Source organism: Mesoplodon bidens (genome assembly GCF_964165515.1).
Source record: "Mesoplodon bidens genome assembly, chromosome: 9".
In the NCBI taxonomy this organism is placed as follows: Eukaryota; Metazoa; Chordata; class Mammalia; order Artiodactyla; family Ziphiidae; genus Mesoplodon; species Mesoplodon bidens.
This window is the reverse complement of record NC_138166.1, coordinates 57,671,227-57,693,785: the sequence shown is the minus strand read 5'-3', so window position 1 is coordinate 57,693,785 and position 22,559 is coordinate 57,671,227. Positions and strand designations below refer to the sequence as shown.

The window sequence follows — 22,559 nt, the reverse complement described above, 5'->3', positions numbered from 1 at the left end:
GTCCATAATTGAGTGCAGGTGTTTTTGTGTGTAAACAATTGCAGGTATTTCTTCGTCCATAATTGTGTGCATGCGTTTCTGTGTGTCCATAATTGTATAGGTGCATTTCTCTGTGTGGAAATTTTTGTCCGGTTTGCATGTGTGTGCAAACATCTTCCAGATCCCTTGAAAACGGAATCTTCGATTGATACATTATATTCTATGAACCTCCCCCAAAAGCTCCATAAACTCCATGAGAGAATCCCAAATCCATCCTTTCCTATAAGGCTATATAGGGTGGGCTTGGAAAGGGGTATTACCCTACAATTGATTCCGAATTTTCCACGAGCCCTGAACCCGACCCCAGGATAGGACGCAGGATTCAGGGCCTCTGATGCAGACCCCAAACCCACATTCAGGCAAAGCGAGGGTGCCCCAGGACCCAGCACTGAAGCTGAGGGGTATGGGAAGGGGCAGGGGCCGCAAACCCGGCTTTGAAACTTTGGCGCAGGCATCTGGATGAGAAGGATTGAGGGGCTGGGGAAGGGGCGAGGGGTGGTGGGGACAGCGCAGAACAGGGTGAGCTCGGCGGGCGAAGACCTCGACTCCTGTCTCCTGCTTGGGTTGGGCCCACTTCTTATTACTCTTAATAAACCCCGGCCCAACTGGGTCTGTAAAACCTGCGGCCCCAAGTCGGGGCGGCCTCGGTGGTAAGATGGCGCCGGTGTAAGAGCTGCCTCCTCTTAGTGATGGGGAAAGGGTCATAAATCCGTTGTTGTTTATGAAAATTTACAACTTTGCAATACAACTTTATGAGTTGTTCGGCCCTTCCATTGGCCGTTGTCGGTCATGTGGATGGGAACCGTGAACATGAACTTTTTTATAATTTCCCTTGCGAGAATAGAGCCGCATTCTTCTGCTCCGCTCCGTCCTGCCTGCTTCGGCGCTCTGCCTTCCAGCCCGGCTCGGCTGTGCTTTGTCCGGCTATGGCGAGCGAGACGAGGCCCCGGCCCGGCCCGGCCCGGCCGCTCCCGCTGGAGGTGGGGCTCGTCCAGTTCCCGGCGCCGCCGCGGCCGCTTTGCAGCTCGCAACCTGGCTAATTTCCTGCGTCCTCTAGCATCAGGAAGGAGGACAATTCGTCTCCCCGGGCTGCCCAAGCGACAGCTGTCAGAGGGGCAGGAGCTTCTGGGAACCGCCATCTGAAGGTGAGACATGTGGGGAGACAGGAGCAAAGGTTGTGAGACGGTCGCCGGCACCGGCAGCAGTGGGAGAGGGCACCCAGGGCGGCTCTGAAGAGGGGCATACTCACCCTCACCCACCCACTCACCCGTTCACACACGCGCCTCCATCACACACTACAGCCCGCACTCGCCAACACACACACACACACACACACACACACACACACACACACACACACACACACACACACACACACACCCCGTGCCTCTCTCTCCTCTTTCGGGCTCACCGTGGCAGTGAATGCCTGCTTTCCTTCTGTGGCACAGCGCCCTGGCACGGGGCAGGAACACTGAGGTCTTTCTCCCATTCCTCGGCGACCTCACAGAGCCCAAAAGGAAGTGGCCCTGCACCCTGCGTTCCCTGCCAGCCTCCCGGGTTTGGATTTTTTTTTATGACCCAATTGGCAGGATTGAATCCCCCAATAACTGGAGACAGTTCCCGACCTGGGAAGGGGGTAAGAGGGGAGGGCAAAGTGAATTCATCGACAGGGGTTTTATCAGCATCAACACAGCACCTTCTATTCCGTGGGAACTGGTTTCTGGAGAGAAAAGTAGACTGAGGGAAAAAAACAAACAAAAACTTACTAATTCAGCCAGGGTCCTCTGCTGAGTGCCTGCGTCCCTTCACGCGGTTTTCCGATGAGAGAGGTGTCTGAAGCGCGGGGAGAGGGAATAGGTTCGTGGGTGGAATTCTGTGTTGGAGGAGAGGATGGGGTTAATTGGCTGGGTGTTCCTTGGCGGGAAGTTTCGGTGCAGAGGATGTGGTGGTGTTATTGCGAGTGGCAGGGGCCCGCAGCCAAGGTTGAAGAAAGGACGCAAACCGAGTCTGGGCGATAGGGGACCTCCTCCCAGTCACAACCACCTCGGCGCAGCGGGCTGGCTGGCAACCGCGCGCTGCCCATCTCCGAGAGCCGGGGGAGGACTGTGCAGCCGACCGGGAGGAGGCACGGAGGGTGCCGCGGGCGTGGGCTTGACGAAGCGCGGTGGCACAGACCCAACTTGACCTGGGTGTACCTCGATCAGATTTGTCCCAGGAGCTTCCTGGGACAGCGACCAGAAATGATCCAGAGGTTCTGGGAGTTCTTTTTGTTTGCTTTTTGGTTTTGGTTGTTGTTGTTTCCCCACCTTAAGATGATGCCTTGGTACGCACTCTACAATTAAGAAGGGCCTGTGGACGTCGGGGACGTCCACCCGCGCTGGGGGGTACGCTGGGGCGGATAAAGCGGCGCATTTGCATCGCGGGGCCTTGGGCTGCCTGACTGCGGCTGCCGCGAGCAGATTATTTATTGCGACCGCGCCGGGCGCTCGCTGCTGCCACGCTGTGGCCGTCGCCGGAACCGACGCCAGCCGCAGCCCCGCGTCGCGCAGCCTGGCGCGACTGCTGCGCGGGCCCCTCAGAGGTTCCCAAGCAGCCCGAGGAGAGGGGGGCGAGGGAGGACCTCAGGGGCGGCCTCCCAGGGCCTGACTGGCCGGGAACCTCCCCCGCCTTGGCCACCCCTGACCGGAGCTGGACGCCCGACTAGACTCGAGTCCTGCCGCCACCCCAGCACCATGGAGACTGGTTGCACAGGCCGCCTGGCACGTCATGGCTGCTTCTCTCCAAACTGCGCGTCCCAAGGCGCCCCGGGGGCGCACACTGGTTCGGGAAACGCGCCCGCTGTGGGATTTTGAAATCGGAGATAGCACTCGTAGTCCTGAGGCCTGCAGGCCTGGCTGGCCCTGAGGAGGATTGGCTATGGCAAGGAAGGCGGGCTTTGGCTCCAAGCGGAGGCCTGTGACAGGCAGAGGCCGCACCTGTGTGCTATGGGCTCTGGCCTGGGCTAGCGATCCCGGCGGACGCAGTGGCCTTCAAGGAACCCCCCAGCAGGCCTCTCTCCAGACCGGCGGAGGTCGAGGAGCTCAGTGGGCAGCCCCGGGAAAGGGTGAATTGTGAGGCTCTGCTCGCCATCCCGACCCCCTCGAAGAGCAGCTGAAAGGTGAGTGGACTTTCTATGTGGCTTTGACCTAGAAAAGAGCCCTGGTGGCCATTCTCACCATCCCAGGAGAGGCTCCCTCCAGAGTCTGGGGCTTCTATTCTTGCGTGAATGGCGCTCTCTCTCTCTTCATATATATATATATATACACACACACATATATATATGTATATATATATATTCATACATATATATACATATATATATGCACCTAATGCTGGTTGGAGAAATAAATTGGGCGGCTGTCAACGTGATATGTACCAGCCTTGGCTAACACGTAGAGATTTCAGTTTAATATATTTTTTCCATCTTTGTTTCTATAGAAGCTAGAAATATACTGTTTTTTGACTCTTAGCTGAGAAACCAAATTCTTTCGTTGACTGGGACAATGATTAAATCGAGAATCCGGGTCAAACCATAACAAATATTAATAACAGTAGTAAACTGCCACCAGCCCCAACACTATGTGGGACCTGGAGGAATGAAGCAGAAATAATGAATGTAAACATTTATCAACGTCTCCAAATGATTATTTTCATCTTACATGATAATAACTTGCTGGAAATCACCATATCTGATGGTCTTGTTAAAGAAACAACAACTCAAACATGATTTTCTTCTAACACAACTTTTTAAAAATCCCTTTTTAATTTTTGACTCTTGAGTTTTCATTTTCACCTATCAGATCCTTTCCCTAAAGAAATTCGAGGACAATTTAAAATTATATCCTTTCCTGCCAGGCCCTTATTTACATATGCGAAGAAGAAACTTTCCCAGCTTCGACTGATTGGGGCACAGTCAGAAGGCTTCTGGGTGCAGCCCCCATTGGGTGGGCAGCAGCCGATTTCGAGGATGCACCACAGTCTCTGGGGAGGCCCATCATAGCCCAGTCCTTTCCCAATGTTTTCTCCTTGGGGGAAGTGAGGGGAGAAATCGGAAAGCAAGGAAGAGATTAAGGAAGTCGTTGCCAGATTCCTAGGGGGGCCTTGCCACACACCCCAAGTCCTGAACCCCATCAGCCTGCATTCGCCAGTTTTACAGATCTTATAAACACCCTCTGGAAATTCAACCAAATCATATAAATAAATCGTTCTTCAGGGTCCACAGAACTGAGGATTTTAAAGCTAATTCAAGGGGTTTTACAAGCTTAACAAATACAGTTGTAAAAATGCCATTGGAAAGATATCCCATTTACAAAATGAGATTGATCCATGTGCTATAAAAGTCAACTATCTCAAAGGAACACCTCTCAGGCAAAAGAGCGCAGCCCAGGACAGGATTTTCCTGTCCTGTTTGGGGAAGGCCAGGCCTGGGGCTGCAGGAAAAGCAATTCAGAGAATTTCTGGAGCTGGTGAGACAAACTGTTTCTGGTTCTGGAGCAGCTGTGGGTGGCAGGTCCCCCCAAAATGTCCCAGAAAGGGCAGGAAAGGGGACATCCCAGGACAGTGCCCATGGACAGGTGACCCAGAAACCAAGCACATCCATCATTCCCGCGGCCTTGGGCCCGCGGAGCTGCCTGCTATGCCCGGCTGGGCCAGGGACCCTGGGTCACCAGCACCTCTGAAATGAGGACAGAGATTCCACATCTGGATCTATCTCATCTCTGAGCTATCAGGGTGGCGGGCGGAGGGAGAGTCTGGCGAGTTGGGCTTGGGCAAGGGGAGCAGGTCCCAGGGCTGGCTTCGGGAGCTCAGTGTCACAACCCCTCCTCTGTAGGTCCTTTCTTGTTGAAACCAGTGGTTTCTGCCCTCTTTGTTCCTGGGTTCAGAAGCAGCAGGAGCGGGGCTCACAGCTTGTGAGGGGTGCTTTGAGGCCAGGCAATCGCTGGCCATTGGAAGGAGGCCCCTGGAGACTCAAAGGAGACGTGTTGTATGTGGGAGTAGGGGGCCTGCGGGGGAAGAGACTAGCCTCGTCCTGGTCCTGGTCAGCTCGAGGTGAGCCTTTCCCCTTGGCGGCGGGGCCCAGGCCCTTGGTGCGAGTGGGGAAGGAGAGGAGGAGGTGATGCACCGATTCCTAAGGCGCAGGAGGGAGGAGCAGGGGTGAACGCCTGGTTTCTCACAGCCCTTCTCCAGCTCCGGAACCCGCACCCACGGGTAGGGGAGCGCAGGGGGAGGGGCAAACTCAGGGCCCTGCCGGGAGGGCAGGCCGGCCCGGAGCAAAGACATCCTCGTCACCGCCCCTCCCTGCGCGGGGCTGTCAGGTTTCCTGTTTGGAGAGAAAACCCAGCAAAATCCAACAAGGCAAAAGGGGGGTGCGGGGTGGGGAGGAAAGAGCGGGCCTGGCCAGGTCTTTGCATCAGCCCGGACGCGGGTGCCCCTAACCCGGCCCGAGCCGCACGCCCCTGCCCAGGCCTCGCCCGCCACCGGCTTTCGGGAAGAGAGCCGGGCCGGCTGGCTGTGCGCTCCCATTAATCTGCCGGGCGGGCGGCGGGCGGCGGGCGGGCGGGCGGGCTGGGGGCTGTTTGTAACTTTGCTGCCTCGGTCGCCGCGGTCCCCGGGGAGCGGGCTCCGGCGCTCGCTCCCATTGGCCGCCGCCGCGTCAGCTGGTGCGATTTGCTGCTGTCGCTTTTGGCGTTCGGCCATCCAGAAACAAACCAGTTCGATGACTACTAATAGTTATAGCCAGATGTACTAATACACAACAAATCACAGTCCTGCAGAGGGGCGCGCAAATGAGTTCCTATTTTGTGAATCCCACTTTCCCCGGGAGCCTGCCCAGCGGCCAGGACTCCTTCTTGGGCCAGCTGCCCCTCTACCCGGCCGGCTATGACGCGCTGAGGCCCTTCCCGGCCTCGTACGGGGCGTCGAGCCTCCCGGACAAGACGTACACCTCACCTTGTTTCTACCAACAGTCCAACTCGGTCCTGGCCTGCAACCGGGCGTCCTACGAGTACGGGGCCTCATGTTTCTATTCTGATAAGGACCTCAGTGGCGCCTCGCCCTCGGGCAGTGTCAAGCAAAGGGGCCCCGGGGACTACCTGCACTTTTCTCCCGAGCAGCAGTACAAACCCGACAGCAGCAGCGTGCCGGGCAAAGCCCTCCATGACGAAGGCACCGACCGGAAGTACACGAGTCCTGTTTACCCCTGGATGCAACGGATGAACTCCTGCGCGGGTAAGGTGTTTCCCTGCAGCCCCTCAAGAGAGTGGAGGGAGAGGGGGAAGGAGGCAGGGAAAGAAGGAAGGAAGGAGGAGACAGTGAGAGTAGAAAGAGGAAATAGAAAGAAAGGAGAAAAGAATGAACAAAGTTTCTTTGGGTTTTTAAAAAGAGATTAAAAAAATAAAAAAATTCAACTCGTTCCCAATGGGGCAATCAAGCTGTGGCAGCATGAAGGCAGGGCACTAGTGTCCATGTAAGGCGACAACTTAGGGAGCGTGTGTGGGGGGCTCACTGCCATGCTATGTGAGACCCAGTGACAGGGGCAACCTGAAGACAGGGGCAACCTGAAGAGAGAGCAAGGCTGGATGGGAGAGAGCGCCTGCCCACACTGCACGCTGGTAACACCCTGCTCAGATCCCCAAGCCGTGATGGCCTTCTGCACCCATCCTGAGAACTCCCCCTTCCCTCCCAACCCCCTCACCTTTCTGCCCTTCAGAAACCCATCTAGATAAAGGCCCTCATTTGGCCCCTTGCAGTGTCTCCCCAAAGCCTTGGAGGGCCACATCCCCAGCCTCAGGATTTTTCCTCTCTCTCCTCCCTCCCCTCCCCCTTCCACTCAACTGTTCACTCACAGCCAACTTCTGCCTCCTTCTGAGGCCCTGCCTGTGTCTCATACACCCAGCTCTGGGGGAGCCCCCCACCCATGGGTTCCTTTGGCACCAGAACAGATAGCCCATCACAGTCCTTCATTCCAGAAACCCCAGATGGCCCATAGCTGCATCTCTTTGCTCCTGGTTTCCAAAAAATCTACAGGGACTCCTTGGAGAAGGACAGAGGCTAATGCGGATTTTTAAACTTAGTCTTTTGCTTTAAATTCCACTTGTGTTTTCAAGAGCTCTGCGTTTCTCAGAAGGGCCATACAATTGGAAGGCATTTGCAAAGACTTGAGAGGGCTCACCATTTAAAAAATTTTTAAAAAGCATATTGTGTCCTGACATGGCTGGCCAAAGTAACATCTTCACAGAGGTCCGTGTGTGAATTCGGAGTGTCTACCGTACTCACAGGGTTCCATACCCACCATTCCCAGACACACACACTGTACTCCCACAAAACAGGCTTAGGTACCCCGATTTAAGAATGCTGTTCTATTCTTTTGCTTGTAATTTTTTTTTACACAGCAGATTTTTCAAAAACAATAATTTCCCACCCCAAGTCGTTTTAGGTGGAACACACCTCGCTTGGTATGAAATAATCTTCTCCCATCCAGCCCACTTTCGGCCCCAGACGTAGTGGGAGAGGCGGGTGGTTTCCAGCCCTGAGGCCGGGGCGTGGGGCGCGGGGCTGACTGGTCAGGCTGCCCGGATCTTGGCTTACCGGCGCCCGGCCATTTCTGCCCGCAGGTGCTGTGTACGGGAGTCACGGGCGCCGAGGCCGCCAGACCTACACGCGCTACCAGACGCTGGAGCTGGAGAAGGAGTTCCACTTCAACCGCTACCTGACGCGGCGCCGCCGCATCGAGATCGCCAACGCTCTCTGCCTCACCGAGCGCCAGATCAAGATCTGGTTCCAGAACCGCCGCATGAAGTGGAAAAAGGAAAATAAACTCATCAATTCCACACAACCCAGCGGGGAGGACGCTGAGGCAAAAGCGGGCGAGTAGACGCCTGGGCAGGGACCAGGCCCGTGCCGCAACCTCCCTCGGCTTTGCCCCCTTGCCTTCGCCTACTCCCCAACTTTTCTTCCCGCCTGCTCCCATCGGGGGGCTTTCGCAGTTTCAGGGGAGCCCGGCACTTTGCAAACGTCTGAGCAGCATTTATTTCTTACAAGAAAGAAAGAAAAAAAAAAACCTCACACACAGCCAATCCCAGCGGTAGAGCGAGGCGCACTGCACACGCAATCCCGCTCTCCAAGCCTGCCCAAGCCCGCTCCGGGTCTCAGGGCGCGCCCCAATCGGTCCCCGGCTCTTGTGTTAGCGCCTCTGCACGCCCCTGAGCTCGGGTCCCGGGGTTGCTGGAGAGGAAAGAACCCGGGGCCGAGCCCCCTTTGGTGTCTGGGCGTTTCCGCCTCGGTTCCTCGCCACCAAGTCCCGGAGGGCATCACCAAATCAACTCCGGCCACGGGGAAGAGGAAGCCTAAAGTCTGGGGCCCCAGCTCTGCCGAGGCCTCCCATGCCGCCCCCAGAAAGGAAGAAGCGCGAGGAACAAAGGGGGCCCGAGAGAGCCTTGTCTCTCGGCCCAGTGCGCAACCGTCCTTGGAAGAGAAGCAGCCTCAGCCCAGCCGAGCCAACCTGGGCACGGGTGGAATCTTACAGCCCTGGGAACGACTGGGCTCCCCGAGCTCCGGATTCCGGCTCCCCGCCTCCAACAGGGCCGGCGCTACCACCACAACAGCTTTCAGGACCTAAGGCGGCGGCCCAGGGCTATGGGAGCGTCAAGAGTCCTGGTTTCCAAATGTGCCAGGGGCGCCTGAGACGCCTGGCCTCTCCAGCGGGGACACCTCCCCCCACACCCAACTTTAGGCTATATTTGTGATTTACCTTCGTCTTTCAGAACCCAGGAAGATAACTACGGAGGTACTAGGCACTGCCACAAAATGCTTTCATTAGCGTCCTCATTTTACTTCTGGAGGTCTAAGCAAGACCCTAATAACTCGGCCCACGAATCCCCAAGCCCCAAGCAGCTTCTGTGGCTGCGGGGAGCCTGGGCCCACTCGCTGGGTTCACCGAGAACCCTCCGACTTGGGGCCCGGTTGGCTCGAGGAGAGTGACCCGGTGGTGAAGACTCTCCAGGCTGGATACTTACAGCAAATCAAATAGCAAACTAATGACACGACAACCATATTTACACGAAAGAAAAATCGACTCCGGCTATAAAAGTGTATGGAATTTGACCTCGCCTCGGAGAAACGCTACACAAAAGCTATCTTTAATAGACGCCTGTCATTTAAGAGCGGCAGGGACACTGTCCCTCATGCGCTCGCAAAAACAGAGCCGTAATTGTAGCTGCTGCTGCGGGTAGGATTTATTTCTCCAATTGGCTAAATGGCCTCCCCCGCTTCCCCGAAGGTGATATCTGTATTTTCAAATTTCAGAGCTGCCGGCACGACGGTCAGAACCGACCTCAACCTCGACACAAAAATAAGAGGGGCTGCACAGCAGGGAAATAAAGTTGTTGTAAATAAAATCCAAGTCACCATCTCCCCTCAGTCCTCTGCATCCTCGCCGGGCACGCGATCGGCAGCTGACGGCCTCACAATTGGTACATCCTAATGGAACTGCGAGGGAAATGCAATAATTTTGCCATAATGGGCTGTAACCTCAATTCGACCCCGGCCCTTGTAGCCCCGGGTCGGAAGCGGAGGGATGCGCCCTGCCTCCAGCGGGTGGCGCTCGAGTCCGACTGAACGACGGCGGCGAGTGGCGGGCACGCGCCTGGGGCGCGCGCGCCACCCCTCTCGCCTCCACCCAACTCCCCCATTAGTGCCCGAGTTTACCTCTAGAGGTCATCAGGCAGGATTTACGACTGGACAACAAAAGCACGTGATTCGAAGTCGTACCCCATATTTGGGTGCCTACGTAGGAGGGAACCAAGTACATGTCCCAGTCATTTCCATAATTCATCATAAATTGTGCAAGGGTGCTATAGACGCACAAACGACCGCGAGCCACAAATCAAGCACACATATCAAAAAACAAATGAGCTCTTATTTTGTAAACTCATTTTGCGGTCGCTATCCAAATGGCCCGGACTACCAGTTGCATAATTATGGAGATCATAGTTCCGTGAGCGAGCAATTCAGGGACTCGGCGAGCATGCACTCCGGCAGGTACGGCTACGGCTACAATGGCATGGATCTCAGCGTCGGCCGCTCGGGCTCCGGCCACTTTGGCTCCGGGGAGCGCGCCCGCAGCTACGCGGCCAGCGCCAGCGCGGCGCCCGCCGAGCCCAGGTACAGCCAGCCTGCCACGTCCACGCACTCGCCTCCGCCCGACCCGCTGCCCTGCTCCGCCGTGGCCCCCTCGCCCGGCAGCGACAGCCACCACGGCGGGAAAAACTCCCTGGGCAACTCCAGCGGCGCCTCGGCCAACGCCGGCAGCACCCACATCAGCAGCAGAGAGGGGGTTGGCACGGCGTCCGGAGCCGAGGAGGACGCCCCCGCCAGCAGCGAGCAGGCGAGCGCTCAGAGCGAGCCGAGCCCGGCGCCGCCCGCCCAACCCCAGATCTACCCCTGGATGCGCAAGCTGCACATAAGTCATGGTAAAGCCAGTCTTTTCCTAAATCCACGCGGCTGCGGGGGCGCGGCTCTCGGTCCCCCCTCTCTCCTTTACCGCCCCTCTCTCTCCCCGTCTCTGTCCTGGTTTCGCCTCTCCCAGCTCTGTGGAGCCTCTCCCCGCCGTTCTCCTTCCCCTGCCTTCCTTCTTCCTCCTCTTTTCTGCAGCGCCCAGCGCTCACAAATGCGGGGAAAGGGGCCGCTGGCCAGCCAAGTTTAGACGTTGAAAGGGGGGAAAGGAAAAAAAAAACCATATCCAAGCCCAGCGCCTCGGAACGCGCTCATGGGTCAGGCCAGCCGAGCAGGGCGCAGAGAGGTAGAGGATGGCAGTAGGGGCCGTGAATCGGGCTTGTCAGGACTGATAATTTATGAGGAGGGCTACGCTGGGGAAACAGCGTTACTAATTAGAGTCCCCGAAAAGGGGCTTGGTGGGGGGAATAATCGAGGCGAGAGCCGGCGGGATTCTGAAGTTTGGGGGCAGGAGGGAGAGCAGGAAAGGAAAGGAAAGGGAAGAAAAAGAAAGCAGGCGCCCCAAGCGTGCAGGCTGGAACAGGAGGCGGCTCGCGGGGCTGGAACTTTAAGGGAGGGTGATCTGGAGGCCACTTGGGCGCACAGAAAAGGGCCTTGCTTTGGTGGGTTTCTGAGTGGTGGGCAGCCTGAGAGGGCTGTGCCCCGCCTCAGGGCGCCAGGGGCAGGGCCAGAGGGCAAGAGAGGGGCAAGGGAAAGCCGGGCAATCGTCCGGGACGCGGCTCCAGCCTCGGATGGGCCGATTGTTCCCAGAGTCCAAATCGTATTGTTTTCTCTCTAGAAAGGAAGAGGGAAGGAAATTCGGGAGGGGTGGGCGGGCGAGTGAGGAGGGAGACTTGTTGAGCTTTTCTCCCCTGTTCAGGACCCTGGCTGGTCCAGCTGGCGGACTTTGGTAGCCAGAGGCTGAGGAGTGGGTGGCTAAACCGCTGACTTTTCTGTTGCAGACAACATAGGCGGCCCGGAAGGCAAAAGGGCCCGAACGGCCTACACGCGCTACCAGACCCTGGAGCTGGAGAAGGAGTTCCACTTCAACCGCTACCTGACCCGCCGAAGAAGGATTGAAATAGCACATGCTCTTTGCCTCTCCGAGAGACAAATTAAAATCTGGTTCCAAAACCGGAGAATGAAGTGGAAAAAAGATAATAAGCTGAAAAGCATGAGCATGGCGGCGGCGGGAGGGGCCTTCCGCCCCTGAGTATTTGAGCGTTTAAAGTACTGAGCAGTATTAGCCGGATCCCGAGTAGTGTCAGTACTAAGGTGACTTTCTGAAACTCCCTTGTGTTCCTTCTGTGAAGAAGCCCTGTTCTCGTTGCCCAAATTCATCTTTTAATCATGAGCCTGTTTATTGCCATTATAGCGCCTGTATAAGTAGATCTGCTTTCTCTTCATTTCTTTGTCCTGAATGGCTTTGTCTTGAAAAAAAATAGATGTTTTAACTTATTTATATGAAGCAAGCTGTGTTACTTGAAGTAACTATAACAAAAAAAGAAAAGAGAAAAAAAACACAAAAAAGTCCCCCTTCGACCTCGTTTAGTGCCAATGTTGTGTGTTGCACTCCAGTTGTTTAACTGTGCATGTGAGTGGAAGTGTTCCTGTCTCAATAGCTCCAAGCTGTTAAAGATATTTTTATTCAAACTACCTATATTCCTTGTGTAATTAATGCTGTTGTAGAGGTGACTTGATGAGACACAACTTAACTTGTTCGACGTGTAGTGACTAGTGACTCTGTGATGAAAACTGTGACTGAGCGGTGTGTCCCTGCGTGCCTTTGTAGGACCCTTTGCACGAACTCTGGAAGTGGCTCTTATAAGCGCAGCTTCAGTGATGTATGTTTTTGTGAACAAAGTTACAAATATTGTCCAAGTCTGGCTGTTTAAGCAAACTGTGATCAGCTTTTTTTTTTTGTATTTGTTTTTAAGGAAAAAATACTGACTGGAAACAAAAAATAAACTTTCTATTGTAAGTTCTCTTGGTCTGGTTTGTGCCAAATAGCAAGTGGCTCTTTTTGCTCTTCTGTCTGTCTGTCCAGTGCTGGGAGGCAGTGAGTCTGAGGCTACCTGAGCAGTCTGCCTGTGCAAGGGGACCTCAGACCAACATCCTGACCCGTGGCCTCCCTAACTGACCCATCAGAGAGTTCAGGGCAGAAGGTGGAAAAGCTTTAGGTGGTTGCAAAGGCTGAGTCCAACCTGCCCACCTCTGAGGAAACCAGGTTAACTTGCTGGGTACGAAAAAGAGAGGAAGAGAGAGAAAGGAGAAAAAGCCCAGGGCTTTGTTAGCAGCCCTCGGGGGCCCACACAGATGCCGCCTCTCTCCTAAGGCCATCCTAGGCCTCCACTTGCTGAAGAGGCTGCTATGTCAAGTTGTGGCCCGCAGACCCTCTGCCCCTAACCCAGCCAGGCACCCTTTCCCACTCCTTGCCCTCCTGAACCCAGTTGGCTTCTTCTGCTACAATTAATTTGCTACAAATGGAAGGTACTTACCCCATCCTAGCTCGATTGGGAAACTCCTCAGAGCAGCTAAAGCGCAACTAGAGATTTGCACATTTACCGACTGCTTACACTGATGCCGTCTTTCCTTTTAAAAGTTATAAAACAGTAAACTTTATAAGCCCCAGTTCCGGCTATATGACATTTGGGTGCCAAATGAATAGGGTTTTGTCTATGAATTAGATCGTAAAATCATCCATAGCACAGACAGATCGGCTCACTGGCTATAAAACGTCACGTGGGGCCATTAAAGTAAGTTTTATGGTTTTGGGGAGTTGACATCCAACATTATATACCACATAACATATAATCTCACTGACGCTGGACTCCATTTGACTCTTTTGCAGGCTACGTGTGCCACCTGGTCATTCAAATTGTCAATTTTAGGTCCAGAAGTGTCCAGACCACAAGTTTCTCAAAACTCTCTGAAAAAATGGCTCCCTCCGAGTTAAGGTAAGCTCGCCCCCTGAGCGCTTTCAAGTTTATTTGTACTCTGAAAACTTTCTTTCTGGATCTTTCTCTCTCTCTCTGGTTCAATAACTCTGAGGTTGCCTCCGAATTCCAAAGGGGAGAGCAAACTTTCCCTCTGCCCAAATTAGGAGCGCCAAGAGCCAGCTTTCGGTGGCACCACGGTGCAGAGCGCCTGTGGCCGCGCCGCATCCCTGGGCCTAACTTTAATTGCTGCACCAGCGCGGATGTTAATGACTTCCGCTGCTCTCGCCGGAGTGCAAAAAGATGATTTTTGTGTGCGAGTGGGCCTGCGTGCGGAGACCGGGCAGGGCCGGCCCCCATCCCGGGGCTGGAGGGCCGGGCTCTGCTGGGTTTGCGGAGCCCTGGGTGGGGGCTGGGAGCCGGGGGAGCGACGGCCGCGGGGGCGCCGAGGCCGCGCTGCGCTGGGGCGCGCTGGGGAGTTTGAAAGAAAGGCCCAGGCAGGGCCGAGGCGGACGCTGGCGGGATTTCTGACGGGGCTGTAGCAATACGTCTCCGCGGGCCGGGGTCATTTGGCAGCACTGAACCGAGGTGACGGACTTCGGGGCCGGGTTGCAGGCGGGATCGGGAGAGCCCGAGGGTGCAGAGGCCGGCCGGGTGCGGGCGGCACCCCTAGGCTGGGCCCCTGGGTCGCCAGGCCGAGCCCAGGCCGCTGGCGCCCGCGGGACGCTGGGGACCGCGGGTCCCCACCTTGCGGGGGAGGGCTCAGCACCCCCTCCCCCGCACCAGGGACCAGGCCCTGAACCTTGTTTGCCTGCACGTTCTTTTTATTTCGGTGGGACTGTTCTCACCAGCCTGTGAGTCTGAAGCAATAAACTTTATGGCCGGATTTAACTTTAGTCTTTGAATCCCCAAGCTAAATGAAAGGCGTTACAGCGCTTTCTTTTCTTCTGCCTTGCCTTTCTTCTTCTTTCCTCTTCCTCTCTCCTTTTGTAGAATTTAAAATCTATGCACAGGACCCTCAAAATGCAACTTAGGCATCTCCCTAAATAGCACTAAAGATTAATTTATTCTCCCTCAATATACAGGCAAACTCTGTCTTCCAAACTGTGCCCTAAAGTTTGGGGGGAAATCGAGGTGTCTTCAATGTCCAACTTAACAGTCCCCAGAACCATTAGGTTGTTTTTCCACACACATCATAAAGGGTAGTTTAGAGAAGAAATTGGTCGTTTGTCAGTAGGAGATTTCCGCCTTTCTTTTGTTAGTTGCTCTTTCTGTTTGATCCCAGGAAATTTACATAATCTATGATTTCCAAAACAGTCCCCAATATTGCACCAATGGGTGAGATAGATATTTCCTAGGTACAATTCCTGCTTGGTCTCAGCCACCCTTTCTGGCCCCAACCCTCTACATTCTTCAGTGGCAAAGCCATGACTGGGGACACTGTGGCCTGCCCTGGGGTTTTTCTCTGAATGGGTACCCACAAGGGATCTAGCAGATTTCCCCCATCCTATATGGAGAACTAAGCCAAATCCTCCAACTCAGAAATGAAACAAAAAATGGGATCTTCTGTCTCCAAATGCTTTTCTCCTTAGGAGCTAGCTAGGTGGTTTTCTGCAAGTGCTAATTGGTAAAGATATTTAGTAAGTCCTTAAAGTGAAAACATTTAAAGTGTAGAGTTGGAATTTCCACAAACTTTATTGTGCAGAGGCCATACCCTCAACATAAGTTCAACAGATGTCCCCAAAGTCGGAGGTTCAGAAAGCAAAACCTGGGAAGTTTTTTGAAAAATCGAAACCCTCCCACAAGTCCCACTCCTCTTGAATAGTGGCAAGGCGAATCCCTGAGATCGTTTTGTGAAACCTGTTAAAGTGAGCATTTCCTGAGAGCAGTTCAGCACTCAGGAAGATGTGTCTGCATCTTAGTGGGAACCAGAATATAAACTTCATTTGGGTTCTCTTTTATTATTTTATATGTCTGTGAGAATTCTGGAGTCTTTCTTCTGCTGCTCTGAGTTTCAGATTCTTTACTGGAAAATACTGGGTTAAGGTTTTATTTTAGTTATTCATTTGGTGATCTTGATTGAGTGATTTCTTGGTGACTAAAATTAGTGGCAGAAAAAAAGAGTGATAGAGCTGCTGGCAGGTTCATTTGAGTAACATGCCTGGAAGAAGTGTCCTCACCACCTCTGTGGCCACGTCTCACTCTGGGTATGGGAATGGGCAGAAAGCTTCTTGGATTAGCATCACACAATATGGGGGAATCTTTCCCAAGCATTAAAAAAATTACAGGCTATAAATATTGTCAGCTTGCTTATTTCTGTCTGTTGTAATCATCATAAAACTTTAGAGTTTAAGACGGCAGGCCAACTCACATGCGGTTAACTGACTTTAAAAAAATACAGCATCCAGTCAGACCTATGTGAGTGTTATTGGAGGAATTTTTTTCTTTCTTCCTATTTTCATAGGAAGCATAGAAAGGAGGATGGCTGGTTATCTGCTCATTTTGTAGATAAGTTATTTTTTTCGCGTGCGTTCTTTTGGGTTGCTTTTGCAGAGGAACTTACTTAGGAAAAAAAATCTCTGTCACTAAGGGCTTTATGAAGACATCTAGCCTCAGCTGGTGGCAGAAGTGTTTGTCTGTGCTCCTAGCTTTGTAAAAGGAGAAGGCATCCGAAATGTGCCAGGCCCCGTTTGTTTCTACAAGCTGAAGAGACAATATTTCCTGAACTATAAATATAATAGGAAGCTTCTGGTCACACTTACTTAGGGGTTTGTTAGGGTTTCCATGCTCTAATTTCACAACGTTATGCCAAGATTCCTTTTCTCCCCCCTGTTCTTTCCCCCCACTTCATTGTTGGCAGCTCTGGGAGAGCAAGACAGAATTTTCTACCAGAAACGGAGTCATGTTCATTTGTTGAGATGTGAAGAGTATTATATCCAAACAACTAGTGAGGGGAGAGCAAATTACATCCTGAAAGATAGGCTATTAAAGAGGAAAACAATCCTTTTAGCTTGAAAGATGCCCTGCAAAGGCTCTCCCCCACCTTCGCTCTGGAGTCTGTCCGAGGTTTGCCCACCATGGAGAGTGCAGAATGTTGTGGGCGCCATCCCTTTGGCTTCTAAGGCAGAATTTCTTTCTAGACAATGACAAAACTATAATCGGGGCTTCCAGACGGGGCTGAGGGGGTCTGCCTAGGCTCCCACCCACATAGGAGAGGGGAGCCACAGTCCTAGCCACTCTAAACCCCAGAACCGAAAGATCTGCCTAGGACTGTTTTATTTGGTGTTTTTTTTTTTTTTTTTTTTTTTGCAAAGAAAGCTGCTTTTCTCCCACCAGTTCTCTTCCCCACAAACCGGTCTTTTCAATAATAATATTTGTTATGAAGGTTATTGGGTAATTATTGCGATTTTGTGAAGCAGCCCTTGCTGGAGGTGAAGTCTGTCATCGCCTAACAAATGACGCCCGTGCAGTTCACTGCCGGGTTAAGTAAATGCAGAGAAGATAAATCTGCACACCCTAGGAATCGCCAGCAGAGCACGCTTTAGTACAAGTTCACAGTCAACTCTCCTGACTGGGCCAGCTTTCCCAACAATTAGGGCTGCGTCTTTATTTTTAAATAAAGGAAAAGTCTCCCGCTTCCATTGCCTGCTTTCTCCCCGTCTTTTTTTTTTCTTTCGCTTTTTACGAGGTTCCCCCCGCAAAAGCCTCCTACTCCAAATTTTCCTTGTAAACGTAATGATGAGTGAATTTAAAATAATCTCATTCCTATTTAAGTGATGACAAAAGGAGGTAGGAGGCTGATTTGACAGGAAATACAGTCACAAACACAAAAAAATATCCAATTCACCCTCTGACTCCAAAAGGCAGTGGCAGAAGCAGGGCATCCCTGAGCTCCTGGGGTGGGGGCTTCCTCTTGAAAGAAGAGGCGCAGCTTTGTGTATCTTTGTGGTTGTAACTGCAGGTCAAAAAGTTGAGGGTCAAAAGTTTACGTTGTGCAGCGCTCTTCGTCATCTGCCCAGACAGAGTTTGATGTCAATGTTAGAGTTGCGATCTTGACTATCAGCACAAAAGATAAAATGGCTCAGAGTGACGCGTGTATCACGGTATGGACTCCAGGTGAACCCTAGTGGTTGAATGACCTCAATTACGAAGGAAAGGATAGAAAATTCCTCTTTTCAAGACTAATACATGCTGTATTTCATCTTGAATTATCGCTCCCATTCTAAGGGAATAGCAGCAGGTAAATAGGCATAGATTATTGAAACACCAACACCCTAGATGCTGGAGAACCAGGAGTCTGTTTGTGGGTTTGTCACAAAATAAAAAAGCTCAAAACTCATCAGTGGACCTTTAAGAAATAATGTAGCAAGTTGCCAATGTTCCATCATACCTTCAAAGGAAAGAGATCGGGCAGGAAACTTCCTTTATTTGAAAACTGTGATTTTGATTGGCCAGTTTTTTTCCTTTTTAGTACCTATAATGATCCCTAAAGTGTGCGAGAACAAGGGCAAACACAGGCACTTCTTGCAAAATGTATCCTTTGCAATTTTCAAGGACAGAATGCTTTTTCTGAAACTGCCACCCACTAAATGCAAAGAGCTGAGAAGGGGAGAAAGGAAGTGGAAACCTCCAGAAAGGGGCATGATTCCTCCACCCCCTCCACCAGTGAGAAAATGCTTATTGGTACCAGGAAAATATTCCTGTTGTTGAAAGTTTTTCATTATGTTTATTGTGAACCCTACACTGAATGTAAGAGAAATGCTACAATCTATGGGTGAATAAACTGTAAAGAATACGCCATTTGAGCAGGAAGGTAGAATCCACAAACGCCAGACCTCTTCTCAAGACCACCGTGACAGACTTCTATTCTCCAGAAAATACTCTTTAAAAATACATTTGGAATGAAAGCCAAGGAGAAGGGAAGCAAGCTAAGGAGGGAGGGCGGGAGAGTAGAAAAGAAAGGGAATAGTGTGTGAGGGAAGCCTACTGGAACCATGCCTTGTGTGTGCGCTGCAAATGGAGAGCTAAACAATATTTTATTTTTCATGCACCTATATTAACGTTAAGTGTTGGTGCCGTTAGCATCTATTTTCTGCGGGACATATTTTCCTTTTCTGTGTATTGATCTTCACGTAATTCGTGTAGGGAAACAGAGAAGAGAAAGATGACATTTTTTCTAGGTTTTTCTTTTAATTTTAGAGATAAGCTAATTCAACTACTCAAAATGTAGACCCTTGAAGGGACATTTAAGATCATCCCACTATAGTCTGCTTGATTAGATTTGCTGGTGCCAGGTATGTTCAGGGGTAAATGCAAATATTTCCCGAACACTGCCTTTGTGGAGGTAGTCAGGGTGCACTCACTGTGCAATGTGTAAAGTTTTCACTCTGGCCAAGAGCTTGAAGCCAAATGGGGGTGTGCCAGATGAGAACAGAGGAAAAGGAACAACTGTGGTGACTGCTGTTACAGCAGCGAACACTTTACCACATCTGGGCCAGTGAAATGAAGAAAACAGAAAAACTCCCCATTAGCCACCAAGACAGTTATGTGTCTCTTTGAGAAAACCCTGTTATTGTGTTATTGGTTAAAAACGCGCCACACCTTAGGAACATGTCAGCTTCAATAATCACAGACACCTCTTAGCTAGTTTTTCAACTCAAAGAAAAGGTACCTGCAGAAGTTATTGCTTTTAGAGTGCTTACTTTCCTTATTTGGAGGATTTTAATCTTTAGGCCTCTCACACAATCCTGGTTAAAATTCATGTCTAATCTGGATATGAATTTCGTATGCCTTATGCCTGGGTTGTGTTCATTAGTATAAACTACTATAAGGAAATTACCCCCAAACAATTAATTGGTCAAATGGCTGATACAGTATTGCTTCTCTAAAATCCTATGCCAACTGTAGGTGGGGGAAGCCCTCAGATGCCACCATCAGGCATTTTGAAATTCAGTCCTTCTCCTGTGCCCTCCAGAGACGTGCTTCAGACAGCGAACAGTCAATCTGGGGGACTCACTCTAGAGAACAAAGGACAAATACAGTTAATACATTCCATAACGTTTACATTTCCTTTGCTCCCCCCGCCCCGCCTTGGTTTTCCCTGAGAAGGAGTGACCTGGGCAAAGCACCCGCTCTCTAAAAGACACTGTATAGACCTTTTAGAAGCGCAAAGTCCAAGGCCGAGGTGAACTTCAGGTCAGCGCGTCTAACAAATATGAAAATGTCGGCTGGTGAAGGGCGCGCCTTGTGATTTAACAAAGACTGTCAATGTGTAAGATTAATAAGAAACAAAATGCACACGGTGTCACTGTTCGGTCACTTTGAAACTTGGGACAGGGCTGCATTCAAGAGGGAAGGCTGTTCCAAATATATTCAAAATGATTCAAATCAGATTCAAACTAGGCTGCAAAACACTGCCCCCCTTTCGCCTTCCCTCTCCCTTGGACTCCCTTCACTCTCCTTCTCCATCTGGGACTCGAGGACATGATGAAAAGTTATTTCACTTAATGGGACTTTAAGAAAGCTTTTGTTGGGAATATATGTTATCCCTGCACGTGGAAATGAGCAAATGTGCTTACCAGTTTCCCAAGAAAAGGATAACGCTTTCACCCTGCTTGGGACTGGAGCCAGTTGGCGTGCGAAGATTAGCACACTCCCTCTCTGCTCGATTTCAGGGCATCCCATCTTTTTTCGGGCAAGACGCTGCTGGTAAACCTCAGTTTATTTATTAATTGAGTTAGTTTCTTCCTGGCTTTACTTTGGTGTCTTGGATCGCTTATGAAGGCAAGAGTTTTCTTTGTTTTGTTTTTCAAAAGATTATTTGATTCAATGGAATGATGCTATGGCTTGCAAAGAGAGATTGTGGAAGGATCAGAAAAGGTACTGAGATTGTTTATTACAGCCATAAATCTTGCAGTAAAATGTCAAAATGTCTGTGTGTGAGATAACACTTGGTGGTCCTGGCTTCGTTTGTGTTTATGATACGAACCACAAAGACAAGTTACAGGCCTTGGGGGGATTCTGTGTAAGCCCATCTTCCTAAAGTAATAGAACCACATGAAACACAGGCGCAGTTAACTCGTTTAGGTTAACCATATACAAAACAGTGCCCGAGCCTCGTTAATACTTTAAAATAGAAACTTGGTAGAAGGTTCTGAGGCTAAACAACATGAATTTTGTGCTTTAGTGTCTGTAAATAATATTGAACAGACATGGTTAAGACCTTAGTCTGATGACACGAGGAGGGAGGCAAAATTTCCTTGTCATGTTTTTTCTTCCCAGAAGCTTAGAGAGCCCAGTTTTGCTAATTACTTTATGTATGTACATATTATTCATGTTATATAGTACACATATGTATATATTATTTTTTCTTGCTGTAGAGAGATATTGGTTTAGGCAGCTATATCACAGGCTAGAGAGTCTAGAGAGGATGTCTAAAGATTTACACTCAGCGTTGATTTCCGTCTGTGGCTTAGATTTCATTTTTAAAATTTTTCAGGGTGTGCCATGTCAATGGACAGCACTCTTCACAGACACACATCCAATGTGGAAAACCTCTTTGTACCACTTCAGGGTGATTGCAGTTAGAAAGCTAACATGATCCCTTTTTTAACCTCTTTTCCTAAATTAGTTTAAAGATTAGTCCCATATAATGGGCTTTATGTGGCTAAGCATTAAATGACTATCCATCAAATGGATATATTCCAGCATTTAGTAACTCATATGAGTAACCGATATAAATGAAGATAGAATTCACATTCCTTTTGAAGTGTCTCCAGGCTTAGGCTATGACTTTCCTTGCCTGCGTTTCAGACTCAGTTGTGAGAAGGCAGTTTATATTGCTCTTTGAAAAATCAACTAAAGTGCACCAGCTGAAAAATTCTTGTTTTACATGCCAATATGAAAGTGTTTTTAGAATGGTGACTATGCTAGTTAAACGCACTGCTTTAATCTAGGCTGAAAAGTAGAGGGTCTAGGTATGTCTGTCACTCAGAAAAGGAAAGGGAAAGTACACACAACGAGTAAGGCATCAGTATTTACTTCGAAGATCAACATTAGGTGGAATAAGTAATTTATTTGTTAATAATGGCATAATTAGTTTACCCATCAAATTTCAATTACCAAATGGCAGACAACAGTCCTCTCTCCCCACTTTCCAGAGCTACTGACATCATTAATATGCTAATTTTCAGCAATCCAGAAATTATAGACCGTCCTTAAATATAACTTTAGCCTCAGATAGAGCCTGGAAAAGCAACAGCTAAAAGACAAAACAAAATTCTTAGCGGGAAAAGACCCGTGGGCACAGTGCCTATGCTATCCTTAGCTTGTTTTTGTTTGGGGATTTTTCTGAAGTAGGAAGTTGTTGGTCTCAACGCTCGATTTTGTGGCGGCATCATCGCTCTTATCCATCCCCACCCTTGGGCCACTTTCTTACAATCGCACCTATTACATTCGAGCATGTTTCATTCTGAATCAACACCTCCATCAAATGAGATGCTATTAGGAAGGTTCTGTTTGCCTTTTTTTAGGTAAAAAACCAAGTATCTTCTGCTTCTAAAAGAAAGAAAAAAGGAAAAGTGCTCATCCGGTTGTATTGGAATAGCCTTGCTTTACATCCAGGGGCCGATTTCTCTCAGCTGCTCACCCACCCACCCTTTTCGGCTCCTGCCTGGCTTCTCAAACTGGGGACGTTGGGCGCGGACGCGGCGAGCATGATGTGCGGAAGGGAATCAGCTGGTGAGAAAACCGGTCTGTTAGCCTCATTCGTTTTATTCCCCAGCCAGGATAAAAACCGGAATACCCCCTTGGTCCCGACGCCATTCCCTCCCCCAGGCGGCCTCGAACCCTTGAGACGCCAGGCCAGGCTAGGCTGGGCCCCGAGGTCAGCGCTCGGCCGCGGCCGCCTGTCTGCCCCGAGGCCTAGGCCAGAGTAGGGCACGCAGAGGGCTCGGTCTGGGCATCCGAGAGGACCAGAAGACTGCGGGCCCTGAATTCCCAGCGGAACTCAAAGTTGGGGATTGGACGCCCAAAGCTCCAGTTCCCTCCCGCCTC

At 50.9% G+C, this 22,559-nt stretch overlaps 4 protein-coding genes across 5 annotated transcripts in view; 3 read left to right on the top strand and 1 right to left on the bottom strand.

Annotated features, from left to right (window-relative positions):
• Positions 1 to 726: 726 nt before the first annotated feature.
• On the bottom strand, positions 727 to 5,775 carry LOC308622377 (uncharacterized protein; the record flags this gene model as incomplete). The annotated part of the gene is made up of 2 exons (XM_081243750.1): positions 727 to 1,178; positions 1,806 to 5,775. The coding sequence occupies one exon, from the start codon at positions 5,773 to 5,775 to the stop codon at positions 5,047 to 5,049; it is 729 nt and encodes a 242-aa protein (XP_081099876.1). The 3' UTR covers positions 727 to 1,178; positions 1,806 to 5,046.
• The window catches only part of HOXA3 (homeobox A3), a 46,346-nt gene continuing 24,941 nt past the window's right edge, over positions 1,155 to 22,559 (top strand). The window contains exons 1-2 of one of the 2 annotated variants that reach the window (XM_081243742.1): positions 1,155 to 1,184; positions 13,421 to 13,526. The gene's annotated coding sequence lies outside the window, so the exon portion shown is untranslated. Of the gene's footprint in view, positions 1,185 to 3,137; positions 3,197 to 13,420; positions 13,527 to 22,559 lie in introns of those variants that run through there. The other variant, XM_081243741.1, reaches the window with a different exon arrangement.
• On the top strand, positions 3,437 to 7,951 carry HOXA6 (homeobox A6; the record flags this gene model as incomplete). The annotated part of the gene is made up of 2 exons (XM_081243751.1): positions 3,437 to 6,306; positions 7,692 to 7,951. Exons 1-2 carry the CDS (start codon positions 5,865 to 5,867, stop codon positions 7,949 to 7,951), a joined length of 702 nt encoding a protein of 233 aa, XP_081099877.1. The 5' UTR covers positions 3,437 to 5,864.
• On the top strand, positions 9,652 to 12,554 carry HOXA5 (homeobox A5). The gene is made up of 2 exons (XM_081243744.1): positions 9,652 to 10,547; positions 11,532 to 12,554. Exons 1-2 carry the CDS (start codon positions 9,653 to 9,655, stop codon positions 11,780 to 11,782), a joined length of 1,146 nt encoding a protein of 381 aa, XP_081099870.1. The 5' UTR covers position 9,652; the 3' UTR covers positions 11,783 to 12,554.